This window comes from Pelophylax lessonae (assembly GCF_965119305.1).
Source record: "Pelophylax lessonae genome assembly, chromosome: 4".
In the NCBI taxonomy this organism is placed as follows: Eukaryota; Metazoa; Chordata; class Amphibia; order Anura; family Ranidae; genus Pelophylax; species Pelophylax lessonae.
The window spans coordinates 64,053,826-64,078,159 of record NC_138771.1 but is presented as its reverse complement, the minus strand read 5'-3'; the positions used below and the strand labels follow the sequence as shown (position 1 = coordinate 64,078,159).

General features: G+C 42.2%; 1 protein-coding gene across 1 annotated transcript in view; it reads right to left on the bottom strand.

The window, feature by feature from the left end:
• The window catches only part of SLC27A2 (solute carrier family 27 member 2), a 79,828-nt gene that overhangs the window by 6,599 nt on the left and 48,895 nt on the right, over positions 1-24,334 (bottom strand). The window contains exons 5-8 of the mRNA XM_082256260.1: positions 21,182-21,376; positions 12,280-12,370; positions 9,711-9,909; positions 2,280-2,377 (exon numbers count right to left, since the gene is read on the bottom strand). Coding sequence (XP_082112386.1) covers positions 2,280-2,377; positions 9,711-9,909; positions 12,280-12,370; positions 21,182-21,376 — 583 coding nt within the window. The remainder of the gene's footprint in view (positions 1-2,279; positions 2,378-9,710; positions 9,910-12,279; positions 12,371-21,181; positions 21,377-24,334) is intronic.

Sequence of the window (24,334 nt, the reverse complement as noted above, 5' to 3'; positions counted from 1 at the left end):
GAAGGGGTTGAGAAAGCCACTACCATCTTGCGAAGGTCTTTGAGGTGTCCAAACTTAGTAGCGATAGTTGAAAGGTGTTGTCAGGTAATTCTACAGGATATATGTATATGGAAGAAATGGCTCATGTTAAAGTAAACACACCTGAGTAATTCAAACTGAATATATCATGGAGAGGAGAAGTTATCCTCAGTGAAAACTGCATTTCAAAATTATCAACTGATCCACAGATATAGGCAGCTGAACTTGTATGCAAATCTTGGGCCATTGACGAAAAAGCAAAGTTAAAAAAACAAGGTATAATTTTACTGGAAAAGTGGAGCTTTGCATAAAATATGAGCTTCCTTTTTCTCTGGACCAACTGATATTTTTGACACGCTACTTTCACAGAAGGTTACTTCTGATTTTAATCCTATACTTAGTTTGAGCTGCCAAAATTTGTAACTGGTTTACTTGTAATCCTAGATAACTTCTTCGAAAATTGAATTTTTTTTTTAAACCCATTTTTCTAAATTGCCCCAATATAAATATTTCATTAATTTCTTTTTTTTTAATTGCAAACTGTAAGTTACTTAAAAAGGCATATCACTCCAAAATGGGCGTGTGGAATGCCTAACCTGTAGCTTATAAGGTTTAACATCATTTAAATGATCAGGAATTGCTATCATAGAAGTTTTATTTCTTTGGTAATACTTGGACACATTTGAGACACAATGTGGGTCATTTCTAGAATTCAAAAAGGAAAGAAAAAGCGGAAGTGCTCTCAAAGAACTAAAATTAATTTGTGAGGTTATTCTGTAGCCTGCAAGAGACATATAGCAGCTGGAATATGATTGTCTACTATGTGGGCATAAACACATTTTAAGGATAATACATTAAACCAAACTTTTGCAAACAGGGATCCATTGAACCCTGGGGTTCTCCAGAGGTTCAAAGGGGCTCATTTTCAAGAGAGCAATAGCTACTTGATCTTTTGCCTACACTGACCAACAATACAACAACTGGTTACTACAGTTTTCATTGTCTGTGTTTCTTTTGTGTAAAATACTGTATTATATTAATATTCTTTATTCCCTTTCTTTATTCATGTATTTAGTCTCTACAACATACTGATCATGCTAATGTACCATGAGCTGTAGGTTTAATAAATTTAGTGGGGGTTTCCTGAGACCTGAAAACTATTTTAAAGGGGTCCATAGAAAAGCTGCATGAGATGGAGATTAGTTTTTGTAAAAATGGTCTTTGATTATATTTTGAACACCTCCTCATTCACTCATTAGAAATACACAGCTATCAGCATAAACTTTGCAAATCAAATTGATCAAATCAAGTTACAAGGAAGGTTTCTAAAGCCGGCCATAGATCGAATCTCGCCGGTTCAGCAAGAACCAGCTGAGATTCTAACCATGTTTGGGCAAGCTGAATGTACCAAAGTTGACTGATCAATCAACTTGGGTACAGCCAGCCTGTCGGATTTTACATGTGATTATTGCTAAGGGGCTATTGTAGCCGCTAGCAATCATCTCAGTGTTCTCCCGGTGGGGATGGATTCCCTTGCCTCCCCACCAGGAGAACAAAATGGCTCTGCAGGAGAGATTTCCCTATTAACATTGACTGTGCTGATAAGGGAATTGAGCGATTTTTTTTTTCTGCTTGCAAGAAAGAAAAACGATTCACCTATGGCCGGCTAAATGTGCAATACGGGAACTGTGGCATAGGAATCTAGCCCTTGTCTTCGTTCTGTTTGTTGTTCAAATCAAATCATATTATATTCCAGCTTGGGCAGTTGGCCATAATACCATATGCAGGTATAATATATCTCTCTTATATTGTTATACTGTAAATAACCATGGGAAATATATTCCTTCATGATTCTGATTAACATGAACTCCCCAGTATAGGAAAGGAATAGTTCATAAACTGTGACTTTAGGGTCTCCTCAGTCCATGGTAGCATAAAGAACTGGACTTATCAACCAAGAGTCAGTTGGCAGGCAAGCAAGCCTGGTGCCAAGAATCTGCCCTTCTATCTATATCATAGTATTCCTTTGGTGGCACACAAAAAAAACTTATTTAATAAGGAAAAGAACAATCAGAGAACAACTAGCGATAAATCCCCACTCATTGTTCTAAGTTTTACATGTTAAATATGAGTGATTACTATGGACTCTAGCACATCAGTGCTCACTGCACTAGCTTAGAGAACTAAGAGAATAAATATATACACATAAAAACAAATTGATGATGTGTAGTAAAATAAACACAACTAGGCATTTTTCTTACTTGGGACAGGAACTCCATAAACATTGACTTCTTCTATAAAGGTCACCAGACCCAAAATATCAGCAACCTCAGTGGTAGCAACGTTTTCTCCTTTCCACCTGAAATGAAACATTTTATAAAATGAGTTTATAGACCCAGATGCTGTAAACCACATGTGTCAAACAAAAGACCTGTGGGCCAAAACCAACTCGCCAGGCCATATCATGTGGCCCTTGGACCCAGGGATTTTTTCAGCCATAACGCTCCCCACTAGCCCTCCACTCCCCGCTCAGCAGCATCACTTGTAAACACAGAAGCCTTCTGTGTTTACAAGGACAGCTTTCCTCTGAGAAATTCTCATAGATCCCTGCCTGCCCTAAACTCACAGCGGGGACAAGAGAGATGCAGGTGCAGTGTGGGATGGGGCATCATGCTGTAAGCTGCACTGTGATCCCCATCTGTGCCCGAGTGCACAGATGCCAACCAATGATCTCCTTGCAAATTAGAGGGAGAGGCAGAGCTGCCTATATTGATGAGAGGTACTAAAGGTGGGCCAGGTAGGTGAGATGCGAGGAAGCTTTTTGGGGGGGATGGTGGAGGGCTGTGGAGGAAGATGTGTGCAGAGGTGGGGGATGGAGGAGAGTGGTGCAGAGGTCAAAGCTCAGGGGGGGGGGAGGGTAAGTGAGATGTTTGCAGCCTGTAAAAGAGAGCTGAATCTTGCACACTGTATGTGGCGCACTTTTGAATGCTGCACTCTGTACACAGCACACCCCTGAGCTCTATGCTCTGTGCTTATTGCACCCCTGGACTCTGCACATAGTGCAATCCTGGTATTCATTGCCCCATTAAGATCCTCCCACTGTTAGATGCGGTTCACTGCACTGCAATCTGGTGCACTCTGTATGTAGCATACTCCTGAACGCTGCACTCTGTGCTTCGTGCACCCCTAAACACTGCACTCTGTGCTTAGTGCACCCCTGAACTCTGCACATAATGCACTCCTGGTATTCATTGCCCCTTTAAGATCCTCCTACTGTTAGATGCAGTTCACTGCACTGCAATCTGGTGCACTCTGTATGTAGCGTACTCCTGAACGCTGCACTCTGTACACAGTGCACCCCTAAACACTGCACTCTGTGCTTAGTGCACCCCTGAACTCTGCACATAATGCACTCCTGGTATTCATTGCCCCTTTAAGGTCCTCCTACTGTTAGATGCAGTTCACTGCACAGCAATCTGGTGCACTTTGTATGTAGCGTACTCCTGAACACTGCACTCTGTACACAGTGCACCCCTGAACAATACACTCTGTGCTTAGTGTACCCCTAAACTCTGCACATAATGCACTCCTGGTATTCATTGCCCCTTTAAGATCCTCCAACTGTAAGATGCGGTTCACTGCACTGCAATCTGGCCACATCCACTGATGCGGTTTGGCAGGGGGGCATGGTTGAGTTCCTGTACCTATTCTCTGAGAAATAAAAGTCCTGGATAAATTCATATAGTCTTGCAGATTTAACCGGCTCTTTAAAGGGAAACCATAATGCTAATGCGGCCCACGAATAAATCAAGTTTGACAACCCTATTGTTTATAGTAACCATACCTAGTATGTAATTCACTGCATTGTATGGTTGGGTTTCTATTAGCTTGTTTTTATTTGTCAAATCTGTATGACACTGTGTTGTCAATGGGATTGTTTATTTTGTGCTGTTCTTGTTCTCAAATAAAGCGCTCTCAAATAAAGTTCTCAAAAAATAATCCCATGCATGAGATGACTGCTTAAGGCCTCTTGCACATCGCAGCTTAAAAAAGCTCAGTACAGCATTTTTTTTTTTTTTTACTGAGCTAAAATGTAGCCCATTATTTACAATGTGCCTGTGCACACACGCGCGTAAACAAGTGCCCAGTATTCCTCAGTAAAAAAAAAAAAAAGAAAAATCTGCGTTCCCGGTCAGTATTTTGCACCTGCGCCTGAGCATAAATATGAATGAATTTTCCCTGACAAGGTATTGCAAGCTTTTGCGCATATACGTGCAAATACGCGCACAAATAATTACAAATTCCCGCAAAACAAACACCTGAAAATACATCCAAAAAAGCAGAAGCTCAAACATCAGTACCGTGTGCAAGAGGAAGAACCTTTGAGAGCCTTGGAAAGTACGGTATATTACAGATCAGAATACATTTTGCTACCATAAACAAACCATTTTAATCTCTGGTAATGGCAGGGGATTTATTTGCTCAGGAAAACAAATATACTTAGTAGGAAAAAGCCTGAAACACTACAGCTTCTACAGACTCTAATTGCAGTGACAAGTCCAGCTCTGGTTCCAATGTTTGTAATGGGGAAACTTCTGAGGGTTCCTTTAGTTTAGTTTTCAAATATAGCAGACCGGACAAAAAATGAAAATCTCTCTGATGAATAAAAGGTCAGTTTTTTTTGTTCAGCAGATAGGTGCAGTTTCTACCCACACCTAGATTGGCAGATGGGGTCATTCTCTATACCAGTGATGGCCAACCTTGGCACCCCAGATTTTTTGGGACTACATTTCCCATGATGCTCAACTACACTGCAGAGTACATGAGCATCATGGGAAATGTAGTTCAAAAATATCTGGGGTGCCAAGGTTCACCATCACTGCTCTACACACATCTAGCATGGCATATGGGTTCATCGTCTTCCAGCACCTACCATGGCAGACAGGTTTATGTTCTTCCCACATCTAAAAAGGTAGCAAAGTTCATTTTTTCCACACCTAAAATTGCAGATAGATTCGCTTTCTTTCAATTCCTAGAATGGTAGCTGTGTTTATTTTCTGCCCAGGCCTAAAATGGTAGTTGCATTCATTTTCCCGCTATACCTAGTGTGAGAACTAGCATCAAAGGTAGAGCATTTAAGGACACCACCATTCGCTTGTTTTCTTTTTAAGGGCTTTTCTTGCCCATTTTTATTGAAAGAAGATTCAGAGTTCAGAAAACACTAACATAGGTTTCCCTCACAGGGGTTTCAGCATTTCTTCTCCTTCAACATAAACAAGATTCAGCCCTTCCGGCTTGTACTTGCAGCATGGCCGCTCTGGCCTTACACTCCAGGCCCTTGTCTGTCTCCTACAGACTGTTTACTGACCAACTTGCTTCGCTGGCTCCTACATGGAGCCCTTCTGACTCCTGGGCAAGACCTCCCGTCTGATAGGGTGGAGCCCAGAACCATGGTCAGTTCATTACTAAAAGCCCAGTACACACCTGACCAATTAGTATGCTGGCTATTCTGAATACCTGTACCCAGGATTAGAGATTTCATCCCACCCGGATGACTTAGAAATCTCCAGGCTCCAGGTCTCAAAATGGACTTTAGTCACTTGCCGATCGGTCACGTTGACCGTACTGCGGCAAAGTGGCTCGTTCCCGTTCACCGACGTAGACCTACGTTGCTGGACTCCTCCAGCCGTGGGCGTCGCGCGCGCACCGTCGGAGGCTCGCTCCCGCTGTATCCAGTCACAGCGGGAGTCAGGCCAGGGGAGGAGCGGCGGCGATCGCCGCCGCTCTTCCCCGATCGCCGGGGAATCGAGTCTGGAGATCCGCCTGCTTGTGTAAACAAAGTGGGCGGATCTCCTAAGTGACAGACAGGGTCAGATTGCAGGGTTCAGCGTAGCTGAACCTGCGATCTGTCCCTGTGTCACTCAGTCACCTCCCCCCACACATGTCAGTAAGCACCAGGCATACATTAACCCCCCCTCTCCAATAAAATAAACCCCTTCCCTGCCAGTGTCATTTTTACAGTAACAGTGCATATTTATAGCACTGATTACTGTAGTAATGTCACTGGTACCCCCAAAAGTGTCAAAAATGTCAGTCAAGGGTCCGATCTGTCCGCCGCAATGTCGCAGTCCCGCAAAAAAAAAAAAAAAACGCAGATCGCCGCCATTATTCGTTAAAAAAAAAAAACACCAAAAATGACAGAAATCTTTCCCTTAGTTAGTAAACGCAATAACTTTTGCGCAAACCAATCAAAATACGCTTATTGTGATTTTTTTTACCAAACATAGGTAGCAGAAAACAAATTGGCCAAAAATTTGGATTTTTACATTTTTTTGGGGGGAATTTCATATAAAAAAATGTGAAAAATATTGTTATTTTTTCAAAATTTACGCTCTTTTTTTGTTTATAGCGCAAAAAGTAAAAATCGCACAGGTGATCAAATACCACCAAAAAAAAGCTCTGTTTGTGGGAAAAAAGGACGTAAATTTAGTTTGGGTATGGCGTCGCACGACCGCGCAATTGTCAGTTAAAGTCGCACAGTGCCGAATTGCAAAAAGTGGCCTGGACGTAAGACAGCAAAATCCTCCGGTGGTAAAGTGGTTAGTAAGCACTGAGGAATCTGAAAAGCCAGTTTCCTCCTCAGTTCACAAGCTCCCTGGAGCCCCTCAACCTATCTGGTTGAGAATTCTGGGTCACAACCTCTTTCTAGACCCTGGCAGGGCAATGCTCTGCCACACTAGATCAAACTAGTGATTACATTCTCTATTTGTAACAGGGAAACTCTTGAGGGCTCCTTTAGTTTAGCTTTTATAGATGGCAGGCTTGAAAAAAATTTATTTGAAGAAGACAAAGTTTGGTTTCTTTGCTCAACCAGTTCATTTTCTACCCACACCTAGAGTAGATGATGAGTTTATTTTATTCCTACACCTAGCATGGCAGATGGGTTCATTTCTACCCAGGCCTAGAGAGGCAGAGGAGTTATTTTCTTCTAATACCTAAAATGGCAGCTGGGTTTTTTTTTTCTGGCCAGGCCTAGAGTGGCAGATTCTTTATTTGTAATAGGGTAACTCTTGAGGGCCCCTTTAATTTAGCTTTCAGATATAGCAGGCTGAAAAAAAAATGAAAATCTCTTTAACCACTTGACCTCTGTAAGGTTTTACCCCTTTCATGATCAGGCCATTTTTTTTGCGATATTGCACTGCGTTACATTAACTGACAATTGTGCGGTTGTGCCACACTGTACCTAAAAAAAAAATGTATGTCTTTTTTTCCCACAAATAGAGCTTTCTGTTGGAGGCATTTGATTACTTTTGCGGTTTTTATTTTTTGCGCTATAAACAAAAAAAGACCGACAATTTTGAAAAAAAAACAAAACAATATTTTTTACTTTCTGCTATAAAACATATCCAATTAAAAAAGTAAAAGTAAAAAATCAAATTTCTTCATTAACCACTTGCTGACCAGTCACTGTACATTTACGTCAGCAAACTGGCAGGCCCAGGCAGAATCACGTTAATAAACGTCATCTGCCTGGGAAGAGCTAGGGGGTGAGCGCGCGCCGCCTTCATTGATTTCATTTGATTAGATAAAGTCATTATGCATAAAGTGCTTGTGCTCTTAAACAGCTGAAAATAGCTAGCCAGCTTTAGATGACGCCCAGTAGGAGGGGCGAAACGCGTCAAGCAGGAATCTAGCGTCAGATGTCACTTCTGTTCGGTGGAATGCACCAACGTCATTTCCGGTATAGTGGTGAACCGCACGCCGAGACGCCGCTCTCCCAATATACGGCTAAGCCCATTACTATCATCAGATGTAACTGTATTACTTTTGCTTTTTATCCTTAATAAACGGTTTTACGCTAATGAGGCTCTTCTTTGATTATATTTGGGTACCGGAGAGTCAAGGAATTACAGCAGATAAAGCCATTTCCCACTGTCTGAGTCCACTGGGAGAACCTTGGAGAAGTTCTTGTTCCAGCATCCACCAAGTGGCAAAGCAAAGTCTCTGAATATACGTTTGTTCTCCCCATTGTTTGGTGAGTGGGGACACAAGAGGGGAGCACAGAGTGGTCTGCACTATTAGGTATTTAAGCACGAGTACTTTTACAAGGAACATCTATTTTCAGCTGTTTAAGAGCACAAGCACTTTATGCATAAGGACTTTATCTGACCAAATCCAAAAGACTTTTTTCAGTTGCTTCATGTTTTTGCACTTCAGTTCAGTGATATAGCACCGGCACTTTAATTTATTATGTATTATTATATAGTAATTGTATTATATAGTATTGTTAATGCACATTGAAGATTTGTCATTTACATACATATTATATATATATTTTTTATGGATAGTGTAGGACCCACTGATAATGGGGTACTTTGACGCAGTGGTGGGCTTGAGCACGATATGGCCATATGGTGGGACTAAATCCCCATTTTTATTTATGGATTGTCTCCATATTTGATAGTCATCAGGGGCGTAACTACAGGGGTTGCAGGGGTTGCGGTCGCAACCAGGCCCCATGCTCCAGGGGGCCCTGTGCGGCTCCCCTGTACACCTGGATAGGAGGGGCAGCAGGGGCCGCATGTAGAGAAATCACTGCCCTCCTTTTTCCTCCTGTAGCTGCAGGGGGAAAATGGAGGAGATTGGTTCCTCTGTATGCTGCCCCCGCCCCTCCTCCTATCCATCCAGTTCACTTGTGTTCTGCTGTCTCTGGGCCCCTGTGTGCTCCCCTGGTCCCCCCCCCCCTACTGTGCTTCCCCCCCTACTGAGTTTCCCCCCCCTACTGTGCTCCCTACCCTCTCCTGCCGGCTGCTGCAGGGGATGTGTCACAATAGAGAACCAGGAAGGGGTCGGTAAATAGGTAATTTACCAGCCAGCTCCTTCCTTTTCTGAATGGACAGAGTCATAGTCAGTGACATTGTAAAAAAAAATAAAATAAAATGATAAAAAATAAATACAATTAAAATACCAAAAAAATAAAAACAACTGACACCAGTGGGTGAACTTCCAGGATCGTAAAGGTCACACTTGCAACCGGGCCCTGGCATTCCGCCACTGTGGGGAGGCCCCAACATCGTAGGAAGGTGGCCCACTGCAGAACTTGTGAAAGGGTCCCGCAACGAGAGTAAAGGGCCCCAGGATCAGTGGGAAGAGTCCCAGGCTTGAAGGGAAGGGCCCCGGCCAGGGGTCCAGGGGGCCCTTCATGGTTTCCTGCACCGGGGCCCTGAAGGTTCTAGTTACGCCTCTGATAGTCATTTCTTTTGCATGTGTGCGCTATTCTTTTTTAATATATATACCGTATATATATATATATATATATATTTTTTTTTTTTTTTATTTGGTCACTAGAGCAGCGCTGATAGTTTCACCATAGACAAAGAAAGTTCCATTCTCCTGCCGGGGCAAGCATGTTGTTGGTTGCTAGGATGCTGACTGTCCTAGCAACCAACTGAAGGGAAGATCTTTACAATGCAGTAGGGGGAAACTACTCTCAGCAGCAGGCTGGAAGCAATCCGATAGAGGGCCAGATTTGGCCTGTGCCCTGCAGTTTGTAGACTCCAAGTCTAGAAGAAAGTAAGGCTTTGCATGGCTCTCCTTGTGTCCATAGCCGACCTTAGGGATCACTGAAGTTCTAAAAAAGTTCCACGTCAATTTCAAAACTGATAAATAATATTCTTATTTTGTTAACTCACCTAAATGTGTCTCCAACTCTATCGTGGAAATAAATAAATTTCTGCTGGTCAACCATTAAAATATCCCCACTATTAAAATACACATCTCCCTTCCGAAACACGTCATTAAGAATCTTCTTCTCCGTATGAGCCTTGTCTCCAGCATAGCCTCCAAATGGAGACAGGGAGGTAATCTTACTGACCAGAAGCCCAGGCTGGCCTAGGAGAGGAAAGACAATTTGAGTCAGGCAGACATACAAAGGTAATTGGTAATGGATTGTGATTACAGTACATCTGTCATAAATAAATATGGAAGCTACCATTGAAGACCTTCTGAAACAGCTAGTTTTCCTGGCTGCCAGGTTGATGCAATGGCTTCAGTATTAGAGTCATTTATTGGTTTTAACACTAACCCAGTAGAATTCTGATATTTCTTAGCTTTTATTTGCTACATGCGTTTTCCCAGTTTGTAATTCACTACAAGCCTGGCAACCAGCATTTTCAGAAAGAAGTCAGCAACGGCAACCCCCATATTACTTATAATTATGATTGGTGTAGTTTAAACTGCAAATCCCTGAAAGTGATGTAATAATACAAACACAGACAGGGGGCTTAACTTTCTCTGCTGCAAATTCACTTTCACTTACATGTCTCCTCTCCATCCCTGCCATGTGACCGGATGGTGAATGCTGCATTTTTCCTCTCTCAGTCTAAGCTCTGCTGTACAGGAAGATGCCAAGCCAAATGTACTTATATACTGCTTGCATGTCAAAAAATACAATTAAAGCTGTATTAATGTTCACAGAGCTGCACTCATTGGCATCTCTCATATCTGAATACATTTACCCAATTGACCCCTGGAAATCCCCTTCATGACCAGTGCATTTTTAGCTATTCAGCACTGCGCTACTTTAACTGGTGATTGAGCAACACTATATGCAAATTACATTTTTACAATTTTTTCACACAAATAGAGCTTTCTTTTGGTGGTATCTCCACTTTTTTTTTTTTTTTTTTTTCAATACAAGCGAAAAAAAAATGAAAATTTTGAAAAAAAAACCCCACAATATTATTTACTTTCTGTTATAAAACATATTGAATTAAGAAAAAAAAATCGAATGTCTTCATAAATTTAGGCAAAAATATATTCTGCATGTAAAAAAGAAATCCCAATAAGTGTATAATAATTGTTTTTTGTGAAAGTTATAGCGCCTACAAACTGCGGTATTGGTACTGGAATTTAGACAGTTATAGACGCTATACTGTAATGGTGGTGATCAGCGACTTATAATGTGACTATGATAGTGTGGTGGGCAGTGGCAGCTGGAGCATGATAATTTGGGGGGAGGGCAGCAAATCTGCCACCCCCCTGGTGGGACGGCTAGCAGGCAAATACACCCCCTCCCCCAACGGGATGGACGGTCGGCAAATATACCACCCCCCCACCCAGCGGGACAGCCAGAATTCTTACCTCCTCTGGCGATGTGCGTCTCCTCCCTCTTCCTGGCCAATGGCCAGTAAAATCGCTTCTCTTTTCAGCCAATCAGGAAAGGGGTCTCACGACCTCCTTCCTGATTGGCTGGGAGGAGAATCAGTGTGATAATAGCGAATATTCATTCGCTATTGTCATACAACTGGGTGGGCTCAGGGCACAGTGCTCTGCACCCCAAGCCCACCCTTTTATGAAGCCTATTAGAGCCCCTGGCTCTAATCAGGTGGTTAAAAAAAAAAAACATTTATGAAGTTTGAATATATATTTATTGTGTGATATTGCGATATTTTGCACAATATATATTTTGCACAAGGTTACACAGTGATATCTATGTTTTATCTATATATATATGTCTATTTATTTAATTTATTAGCAGCGCAGCAATATTTGGTTTACTATGATTTAAAGGCACTAGCACTTTAATTTGCAGCAAGCAGCTATTTAAAAGCACAGTCACTTTCTTTATATATATTTTTTTGCACAATACCATAAGCGCGAGGTTATACCGATATAAACAAAAAAAAAACCCTATTGAAATCAATGCATCCGGTGCTCTGCATGTAGATTAGGGGGCCGGATGCATGGATGGGGGGGCGGCTCCCCTGCGCTCCCAATGGACGGGCCGCCACTGGTGGCGACCAATCTGACACTAACAGACACTATCTGGGAGGGTCACTAACTGACACTGACATCGCTAGTGACATTAATACAGTGATAATATTCTACACTGTCACTGTACTAATGACACTGGCTTAGAAGGGGTAACATCTAGGGGCAATCAAGCTGTGTGCCTAACAATGTGTAATGTGTGCTGCTTTTCTTTTACTATCTGGCTGTTTTTCTCCTTGCAGAAACAGCCAGAGAGCTGATCAGTGTACAGAGCCCTGAATGATTGTAAACACAGGGCTCTGTGCTGTGATTGGACACTGCCAATCAACAGGTCAAAGCCATAAATCATTGGCATGCCGGCAAACCTGGAAATCCCTGGTGACATACCAGTCCATTGTCAGGTGGGGCTGTGCTGCTCACCTGCAGTAAAATTACTGTGGGCAGGTGACAGGTAGTTAATGTAGAACCCATAATCCATTCATTACACACCTCTCTTGGCCTTGACACAGCGACCTTTGGCATCTCGGACAGGCTCATCCTTTTCAATGTCATATTTAATAAATTCAAATGGAAGTGCTTTCTGTGGAAACAAAGGAGATAGGTTAGCATTCAGAAGTAAATGAAGGCAAGGGATGGGCATCATATAATTACACGAGTTTACAGCTTGTGCTGAGACATGCAGTTTATTATATATTATTATTATTTATTACAGATTTTTAAAATATATTGCTGACAAATTACACTTATGTCAGTCCCTGTTTTTCAAGAAACTTACAGTCTAAGATCCCTATCCCACATGCATACAGTGCCTTGAATAAGTATTCATACCCCTTGAAATTTTACACACATTGTCATGTTACAATAAAAAATGTAAATAGGAGGGCAACCTAAATTTGTAGGAGGAGTCTTGCTCCATAAATACCTGCACTCAACCCACTCATCTCGTCGACGTTACCTTTCATGTTACCCCACCCACCCATCCCTTTAACTTTTATTTTTTCTGAATACTAATTACTCCACCGGCCTCCCAAGCCAGCCTCCATCCACCCCAACCACAGGGGGGGCGAGAGACCCTTGTGGTTGGGATGGATGGAGGCTGGCTTGGGTGGCCGTTGGAGACACCTGTAGGCCGCTGGGGTCATCACTCGCTATGCAGGTGTCTTCGGGTGGAACCGGCAGTGACGTCGCTGTACACCCAGAAGTGACTCATAGGGCCTTGGAACGCAAGACGTCCCGCACTTCCGGGTGCACAAGCAAAGCGTGCATTTCAAGCCTGCTATATGCGACTTGGGGTGCTAAGGGTACACCCATGGAACATTCCCCCTCCCTGGGGGCATCACCTACCATCCCACACAGCTCTTACCAAAATAAAGGTGGGAGTTCATTCTCTATACACATTTATGTGTCTATGCATTTAGTATACATTGTAAGGAGGGCATATATTATTGTTATTGTACATTTCAGTTTATGTGCATCATTTCCATTACCTCATTGGAGGCTGCTTATGAGTCTGGGGCATTGTGTTTATCTGTTGGTATAATTAAAGAATTCTAATGCCTGTCTCTGATCCTTAGGTCTCTAGTGTTATTTAATATTTTTATCATCATTATACTTTTTATACATATATTGTAGTATTTACATTTCTTTTTCTCATCATTGTTGTGTCACTGTCACTATCACCACTCACAGATGCTTGTGGCTGGTATTCACGTTAAGTGGCAATAGCTGACACTGAGGGGCAGTCTATCGCGTGGATATTGCACACTGGGGTATACATACCCCAAATTGTTGACACACATTCCTTACCTTTGCTCCTTGTGTGGTGGAGCGGGGCAATGTGGGCGGTGTAGACCGGCTATATAACATTCTGGGAATTGATGGTGGGTCAGTGGCATTTTTGGCTCTGAAGAAGAGGGTTCTCCCTTGAAACGCATCAACCAGGTCATTGCGGATGCCATCACGCCATCCAGCAGCATAGAAGTGTCCTGGAGGCGATTGGTCCCTATTTCCTACATGCGTGTATATATATATATCTTAAGTTTGTGAGTATAATGTATGCTACCTTTTTGGATTTTAATAAACTTTTTTAGTGGTAATGTACAAGGTTGGTGCACCCTTCTCTTGTTGTTGTAACACACCAGACAGATCAGGTATAAAGTTGTGGAGAAATTTAAAGTAGGGTTAGGTTATAAAAAATTATCCCAAGCTTTGAACATCTCAGGGAGCACTGTTCAATCCGTCATTTGAAAATGGAAAGAGTATGACACAACTGCAAACCTACCAGGACATGACTGTCCACCTAAACTGACAGGCCGGGCAAGGAGAGCATTAATCAGAGGAGCAGCCAAGGGTCCCATGGTAACTCTGGAGGAGATGCAGAGATCCACAGCTCAGGTGGGAGAATCTGTCCACAGGACAACTATTAGTCGTGCTCTCCACAAACCTGGCCTTTATAGAAGAATGTCAAGAAGAAAGCCATTGTTGAAAGAAAGCCATAAAAATTTGCAGTTTGTAAGAAGCCATGTGGGGGGACATGGCAAACATGTGGAAGAAGGTGCTTTGGTCAGATGAGACCAAATTTTAAATTTTTGTTCTAAAAGCAAAACGCTATTTATGGCAGAAAACTAACACTGCACATAACCCTGAACACACCATCCCTACTGCGAAACATGGTGGTGGCAGCATCATGTTGTAGGGATGCTTTTCTTCAGCAGGGAAAGGGAAGCTGGTCAGAGTTGATGGGAAGATGGATGGAGCAAAATACAGGGCAATCTTAGAAGAAAACCTATTAGAGTCTGCAAAAGATTTGAGAGGTCCATCTTTCAGCAGGACAACGACCCTAAACATACATCAAGAGCTATAATTGAATGGTTTAGATTAAAGCATATTCATGTGTTAGAATGGCCCAGTCGAAGTCCAGACCTAAATCTTATTGAGAATCTGTTGCAAGACTTGAAAATTGCTGTTCACAGATGCTCTCCTTTCAAGCTGACAGAGCTTGAGTCATTTTGCAAAGAAGAATGGGCAAACATTTCACTCTGTAGATGTGCAAAGCTGGTAGAGACATCCCCAAAAAGACTTGCAGCTGTTTTGCAGCAAAAATGTGGTTCTACAAAGTATTGACTCAGGGGGGCTGAATACAAATGCACGCCATACTGTTCAGATATTTATTTGTAAAAGATTGGATCTGTCCCCCCTGCCGGGCAGTGCAGTGTAGTGGGAGAAGAAAGAGGGTAGATCCCCCTGGAGGATAATTGGTTGGGTCACTCCTTCCGAGTGGTGCAGTGCTAGCGTCTACACTGAGAGCTCTGTGCACATGCTTTGCTGATCGTTGAATAATGCCTCCAACGATATGCTCATGCACAGTATTTACGTCACGCCAGCTGATCAGCTGGCATGACGTCACTACCGCGCATGCTCAGATCGTCAGAGGCATTATCTTACGATCTGCACTACTCAACAGAACACAAAGTGGGACACCGCAGAACCCAGCTCTCCATTCAGAGGGACGTCACTGCCTGGTCTCTTTTACATGCCATTTACCCGATCTCATCTTGTAAGTGCAAAACTAAATAAATGTTCTTTTTTTGCTATACATACTGCACTTAGATTGGCGCTGCTTCTCTCCCATCCTCTTCACCCACAGAACCATTTCCTACTCTGATGGCTGGCTGCCTATTTTCTAAGTGCTGCACAGTGGAACCATTCAGAATCTATGGACTTACTGTATGCATATGGACTAATTATTACTATTGCCATCTACAATATTCCCCAAGGTGTCAAACCTCAAACCCCTGTTTTAACCCCCCCCCCCCCGCACCTCATTTCTTTGCATACATTTTTATAACTGTATGCCACTTGCCTGCAGTTTCTGCTCCACCAAACGCTCACCTCATCCCCTCCCCCCACCTCCACCACTGCCTGCACCATTGCCTGCTGCATTGTGAACATAGGGGGTCGATTGCTCAGCACGAGCGCCATTCATGGAACACTTTGCATTTTCTCAGTGAATGCAAAACATTCTCTGATTGGATGAGGTGGAAAAGTGAGTTGACAGCATCACAATCTCCACCTTGCCAAATCATAGAACACTTTTCATTCACTGAGAAAATGCAAGGTGTTCTTTTAATGACGCCCATGCTGAGTGGTTAACCTTCGGTGCTCAGTAAGCAGCAGGGCAGCCACTCGGCATGGGACCCAGAAGCTAATGGAGATGACTGGCATAGCGGTATTTACGTCAGTGATTTCCAGTTTACACAAGGAGAATGGCCAGGTATGGCACATACATATTTCCATTGGGCCAAGCTGGTAAAAATTGCTTTAAAGATACCAATTCCTGTGGATTATGATGGGATATTTGCTGCTGTGCACAGTCCTGTAATGTCTACTACTGATAATATTACAAATAATGTAGGGCACCCAAGTACACTGGGACTACGGGATTAGAAATACCTGCATTGTTGGGACTTACTGTATACTCAGCAGACTTGAAGGACTGCTAAACCGTAAGTGTGCTTCTTATGGGAATTTTACCTGAATACACCTTTGTGGCACATGCTGACTACTAGATGACAATGCCTTACCATATCAGTTAATGTGGGTCTGTGCTTTTGGACCTAATTCTGCGTATGGCCATACCTGGCCATAAAGTAGCTATTTACTGAAGTGGCTGTTATTATAATTATTACCTGCCATATCTTCCTTATGTCATTTTGCAGCATAGTATTCCAGGAACTGATGATAATTACCAGGGTGTGTCATTTTTTATACTCAATCCAGGGCACTGTTTTTTGGAGTTTGATATGCTGTACTACAGGGAGAACAGTCATTTAAATTATACATCCAAAGTATACTTTCATGAGCTAATTTGGCCATTTTGACTGCAGAATTCACAATCAGAGGGAAATTCCAGTGGCTTTAACATCACACTGGTGTGCAGCAGATGCAGGCTATACAATTCTAAACAGTGTGAATAGAGAAAACACTCGCGCCAATGGATATTTAAGAAAAAATATATATATATATATGTAACAGTATATATGTATATAAAGGTAGCTGCTGTGATAGACCTTTTGGGGTAACAGATATGGGGATAGTTGTAATAAAAATGTTATTACATCAACAGCGCATACCTGGTAGCAGGAATGGAAGATTAGGGATCTTGTTGCCAATAGTCCTGACAAATGTTTGTACGCAGCCTGTGCTGTGGTATGGTGGATTATTGCCACCTATATGCTGCCTTTTTATGTATAAACCACTTGTGTTACATACATCTATATGTGCAATAAAAAATCTTCATGTGAGTTTAAAGTGCTAAAGTTGTGCTGGTTGCGCTCTTAAATAAAATAATTAACATTTCATAATAAGAAAAAAGATGGATAGTCATATGCATACATTGCTATATACTGATCTATCAATGAAAATACGTGTTTACACTGTATCTCATAAATAGATAAAAACCATCTAAAAAACTTTTAAAATAAATAGAAAGTGCTCAGTGCCAAGAGAAAGATGTCCATATGTTTCCAAGAAAATGGTGTTAGTTCAAATGGTGATTCAAATAATAATTCAGTCTTGAATATAATGGTATAGTTCAAAAACCAAAAGTGCATAAGTGATGACACCCTCTGTGCTCCTGTGTGTGAGGCGGGCAATTCAAACTCACCAGATGTTGTTGACCCTCGGTACCATACGGCAGGTGGGTCAAAAGTGCTTTGTGGTGAGTGTCCAGCGGGGTCCCAGCCGTCCGTGCTCGGGTGGTCCTGAGAAAGCGAGGCTGCGTGCGGCTCAACTTGATGCGTTTCGTCGTCAAAGTGCGACGTCTTCGGAAGACGTCGCACTTTCACTGTGGTACGTGGAAGGCAAGCCGACGTACACCCGGAAGCCCCGTGCAGAGAGCGGGCGAACCGTCACCGGCGTCCCGCACGGCTTCCCAGTACCCAGGCTCCGTATATCTTTCCACTAGCACTGTACCACCAACGTTGTATATATATTTTTTAAGCATTTTTTGGGATTTTATGGCAATCTTTTTATACAAATAAAAGCAACATTTTTAATACTACACCATGAGGAGTGCGATTCTTTGGTAACAACCAACAGGATCCAGGACCACCCGAGCACGGACGGCTGGGACCCCGCTGGACACTCACCACAAAGCACTTTTGACCAACCTGCCGTATGGTACCGAGGGTCAACAACATCTGGTGAGTTTGAATTGCCCGCCTCACACACAGGAGCACAGAGGGTGTCATCACTTATGCACTTTTGGTTTTTGAACTATACCATTATATTCAAGACTGAATTATTATTTGAATCACCATTTGAACTAACACCATTTTCTTGGAAACATATGGACATCTTTCTCTTGGCACTGAGCACTTTCTATTTATTTTAAAAGTTTTTTAGATGGTTTTTATCTATTTATGAGATACAGTGTAAATACGTATTTTCATTGACAGATCAGTATATAGCAATGTATGCATATGACTATCCATCTTTTTCTTATTATGAAATGTTAATTATTTTATTTAAGAGCGCAACCAGCACAACTTTAGCACTTTAAACTCACATGAAGATTTTTTATTGCACATATAGATGTATGTAACACAAGTGGTTTATACATAAAAAGGCAGCATAGAGGTGGCAATAATCCACTATACCACAGCACAGGCTGCGTACAAACATTTGTCAGGACTATTGGTAACAAGATCCCTAATCTTCCATTCCTGCTACCAGGTATGCGCTGTTTATGTAATAACATTTTTATTACAACTATCCCCAATTCTAAACAGTGGCAGAGGTGTGTGTGGCACTTGGACACATCAGGGTTGTAAAGGTAGTCAATGGGGTGTACTTAATAAAGGCTAAAATACTGTGCATTTTGCAAGTGCATTTGCTCCAAAGCTTCTTAAATGAGGTAAAGCTTCACTATGCAAAGAATACCCAATCATATGCAAGGAAAATTTGAAATAACAGCATTTTACTTGCACATGATTGGATGATGGAAGTCAGCTAAAAAAAACCCTTCCCTCCTGAAGCCTCCTGTAATGTATATGGCCAGGGCCGGTGCTAGACTGTTTTGCGCCCTAGGCAAAACCAGCTACTTGCACCCACCCCCCTCCCCTTAATAATATAAATAAAGGGCACCTTTATTAATATAACTGCAACAACTAATAGATAAAAATGTCAACGATTGTTAATGATTGTCATTATCGATTAGTTGTTGCAATTTGTTGCATTTAGCAACCGCATGTCTTTTAAATGATGGAAATGCAATTCGCATTTCTATTGGCTCCTACAGCTGTATGGCAGGAGTAAAATTGCTAGCAATGTCACTCTCAGTCTCCAAGTAAACATGGGGACCAGTGTGATCCCCAATATTATATTATCAATATCACCAGTAATTTAATATATACAAAAGCAGCAGTCTTTTAATATAATATTATATACATATTATTATATTAAAAGACTGCTGCTCTTGGTATTATAATAAAGATGACTGCTGCTTTTGTATATATTTATATATATATTATATATATATATATATATATATATATATATATATTATATATATATAATATTACTAATCTGCTGCTGATATACTATTGGGGATCACACTGGTCCCTGACCCATCTCTTCTCTCCTCTTTCGTGCTTACCTTCTTCTCTCTACATGTAGGAAAGAACAGGGACTGACTCACTTAGGCCCGCTCTGTTGTGTGGGTGGGACCGGGAGGAGGAAATTACATGAGGCGCGCCGAACCTCATTGGCTGGAAGCGCTGCATAGCAGGCACCTGCCCTGGACTCCTGTTACTGCTGGCAGCCTCTGGCTATTCACGATAAGGATTGGTGGAACGAGTCCCATCAAACATCAACCAATCTGTGTCACACTCCAGTTTGCACACAGTAACATTCAGCAGCACACTGTCTGTGCACACATGATGTCTATCCAGGCTGGATGATCCAGCGGAGTCTTGGGAGGCTGTGCCGGCAGTGCGCCCCTAGGCGGCAGCGCGCCCTAGGCGGTCGCCTAGTTTGCCTAGTGGGAGTGCACCGGCCCTGTATATGACATCATTGACCAAGGCCTGGAAACCAGGAAGTAACCAAAGAAATGTAAAAAAAAAAAGATGATATACTTTACTAACGCTAACAGCATAAGAATTAAAAATAGTCAATGTTGATTGAGAGAGTGAGCTTTCGATTAAGGAACTGCTTCCAGACAGCTTATTTCTGCCTAAACAGATGCTGATAGTTAATAAGGCAGAGCAATCCTCATTATCTATTTCTCTTACTTACACCTAATTAGCGCCCACCACCAGCTAAACCATGATGCATATATTAAAACTCTTCTTTTGTCCTGAATCTGCTCTGAGCAACACATTCTTCCATTTGTACAACTCTACAACTAATATATACTGTATATTACAGCATGCTTTACAGAGAGCATAGATTCATCTCATCAGCCCCTGACCCCTGAAGAAGCTCACAATCTAAGTCCTGGTTCACACTATTTCGTACCCACAGCAAAAATGCACCCAGCAGGTTCAAAACTGCTCTGCACAGTTCTCTTTCACAGAGTAGGTAGTTCGTAGAGTATCCAGTTACATTGGTCCAGCTTGGACCAATGTAACTGCATATACTATACCTGTGGGATTCCTCTGGAAGCTGGAAATCACTGCAATTATTACTTCAATTATCTCCACTTGCTTCTGGGGTCCGTACCGGGCGGCTGCCCTGCTGCATTGTGAACACAGTAGGTTGCCTGCTCGGCATGGACACGATTCAGAGAATGCTGTATAATTTTTTGATGAATGCAAAGTGTTCTCTGATTGGACGAGGTGGAAATCACCTCCCTGCCTCTTGTAACGTAGATTCTCCATCTTGTCGCAATGATGCAGCTCTTACAGATGCCAGGATTTTACAGGAGTTGCTCATGCGTAGCTATCAGTGGGCAATTAGCAATAAACTGCTAGTAGGTAGAGGAAGAGATTTCATGGCAGAAAAAACAAATATACACTCTTCTACTATAAATTCCTAACTACTAGTATTTTTTTCACATTACATTCTTTATTCTGCTTTCAAATGAAACCATTACAGAGAAAGATGCATAAGCTGCCACTGATGTTTACCTTCTAAAAAAAAGTCTAAAGACTTGCAAAGCTGAAACTGACTTATTATGAAGAAGAATGAAGTACAGAACTTCTTTTTGCACCCCTATGGGCCTCCTTGTAGTGTGGGGCTCTGATCACCCACTTGTTCTGTTCTTATTGTAAACTGCCACCGTCAAAACCTCCCGATGCCTTGTTTTCTATCCTGACTAGGGTGATCTTTCATTATACACCTAATGCCACTAATGCCAATCACTTTATTGATGAATATATTATTTATTTACCTTGAGTAAGAAGTTTTCTCTGCCTACTGCGCCAACTGTATTGGTGTAGTTGATAAATAATACATTTCCTTCAGTAGCTGCATAAAATTCATACATGTGAACATCTCCAAACCTCCTCAGAAACTCACTCCAGACATCAGTCCGTAGACCATTTCCAATGGCCATTCTCACATTATGGGATGCATCATCATCTGTCTGAGGAACAACGTAAAGGAAGTTTAGAAAAAACAGATTAGGAAAGCCAATGTGTATTGTGCAATATCAAGTTTTGGGTCCTTTAACCTATTTTGATTTCTCTTGTTGATAATTCTTGTAAACATCACTGACTTGCAACCATACCTCTTATACATCTTTGTAGTCATCAACCAGGACCATTAGGTTACCCAAGTAACCGTAAGTAAATTATTACACTCCAAATATAAATTACTGCCTGGGTTGTGAATTTTCCTTTCCTTGTTCTCCTGATGAAGCCTGATACGTGACACACATTGAGAAGGAGACTGCTGGGAATCATAGGTGTGCACAGTCTATTACATTAGGGCGTACACCTCAAAGCGTGTGTGTGTGTGCGCATGTGTATATATACTGACAGTGTCAGTAGGGCAAGGATTGGTGTCAGTATGGGAGTTGACGGTGTCCGTAGTTTTTTATTTTTATTATATTATTTTTTATTACTTTTTACAATTTTATTTTATTTTTGTTTCACAATTTTTAGGGGGCTTTGGTGAAATATCAGAGGTCCAAACGGGGAATCTGTGCCACACAGGGTGATTAGGGTGTGCCCAGGCACACCTGGCACACCCCCTGCGCATGCCTATGCTGGGAATATTTAACCACTTGCCGACCGCCGCACGACTATCTACGGCGGCGGTCAGCCCCTCACAGGCAAAGTGACGTAGGTCTACGTCGCTCGCCTGTGAGGGTTTAGGGAGCGAGCGCGCGCCGCCGGAGGCGCGCTCCCGCTCCCGCGTGGTCACGGACCCCCCCGCGCGTGTGACCGGCGGACCCGATCGCCGCCGGCCACTCTGCGATCGGCGGGGGAGAGGGAGAAAGTCAGGCAGCTTGTGTAAACAAGCTGCCTGTCATTCTCCTCTCTGTATGAGAGATGATCACATGGATCTACTATGTAGATCCATTGATCACTCTGCATACAGTTGAAGCCACAGCCAATCACAGTTAGAATCACGCCCCTAGGGACACACACAGCCCCTCCCTCTCAAATAAAGTTAACCCCTTCACTACCAGTGTATTTTTACAGTAACAGTGCATATATATAGCACTGATTACTGTAGAAATGTCACTGGTAACCCCAAAAGTGTCAAAAATGTCAGTCAAGGGTCCGATCTGTCCGCCGCAATGTCGCAGTACCGCAAAAAAAATCGCAGATCGCCGCCATTACGCGTTAAAAAAAAAAACAACAAAAATGACAAAAATCTTTCCCTTTGTTAGTAAACGCAATAACTTTTGCGCAAACCAATCAAAATACGCTTTTTGCGATTTTTTTTACCAAACATAGGTAGCATAAAACAAATTGGCCGAAAATATTAAAAAATTTTGATTTTTACATTTTTTTGGGGGGGAATTTCATATAAAAAAAAGGGAAAAATATTGCTATTTTTGCAAAATTTACGCTCTTTTTTTGTTTATAGCGCGTGATCAAAAAATCGCACAGGTGATCAAATACCGCCAAAAGAAAGCTCTGTTTGTGGGAAAAAAAGGACGCCAAATTCGTTTAGGTACAGCGTCGCAGGACCGCGCAATTGTCCGTTAAAGTCACGCAGTGCCGAATCGCAAAATACCCTCTGGTCGTTTAGCAGCCAAATCCTCCGGGGCTTAAGTGGTTAAGCATAGTGACACCCCTGGACTAAACATACATATTTTGTACAGAGCAAGGGGCTGCCCGTTGGTGGTGTTCTCCCCAAGGAGGAGAAGCAATTGCTATTTTTGTGATTTTATGGCTAAGGATTTGTATTTTAAACAAAATGATTTCATAAATAAATAATATTTTTTTATCGTTTGGAGTCTAGAGTAAACGTAAGCACTTTAAAAGCCCTAAATAGCCAATTTGGCATTCGCATTTGGATAGCACACTATATTGTCAAAAGTTTTGGGACGCCTGCCTTTACAACCACATGAACTTTAATGGCATCCCGGTCTTAGTCCATATGGTTCAATATTGAGTTAGCCCACCCTTTGCAGCTATAACAGCTTCAACTCTTCTGGGAAGGCTGTCCACAAGGTTTAGGAGTGTGTCTATGGGAATGTTTTACTATTCTTCCAGAATCGCATTTGTGAGGTCAGGTACCGATGTGGACAAGAAGGCCTGGCTCGCAGTCTCTGCTCTAATTCATCCCAAAGGTGTTCTGTTGAGTTGAGGTCAGTAATCTGTGCAAATCATTTGGTGGAGGGGGGATTATGGTGTGGGGTTGTTTTTCAGGGCTTGGGCTTGGCCTCTTAGTTCCAGTGAAGGGAACTCTTAAGACGTGAGCATACCAAGACATTTTGGACAATTTCATGCTCCGCACTTTGAGGGAACAGTCTGGGGATGGCCCTTTCTGTTCCAACATGACTACACACCAGTGCACAAAGCAAGGCCCATAAAGCCATAGATGAGCGAGTTTGAGGTGGATGAACTTGACTGGCCTGCACAGAGTCCTGACCTCAACCCGATAGAACACCTTTGGGATAAATTAGAGCAGAGACTGCGAATCAGACCTTCTCGTTCAACATCATTGCCTGACCTCACAAATGCGCTTCTGGAAGAATGGTCAAATATTCCCATAGACACACTCCTAAACCTTATGGACAGCATTCCCAGAAGAGTTGAGGCTGTTATAGCGGCAAAGGGTGGGCCAACTCAATATTGAACCCTACAGACTAAGACTGGGATGCCATTAAAATTCATGTGTGTGTAAAGGCAGGCATTCCAATACTTTTGACAATCTAGTGTGTGTGTGTGTGTGTGTATATATATATATATATATATTTATATAAAGGGTGTAGTGTTTTTTAATTTATTTTGCGACACTACAAAATTGGAATATAGCCTAACTATGTACTGTACTTACTCAGACTTAGCCACAAACATATTGATTTTAGTATGGCCATGCAAAAGCACAGATCTCTACTATCCTAGCTGAACTTCCAGGTCTT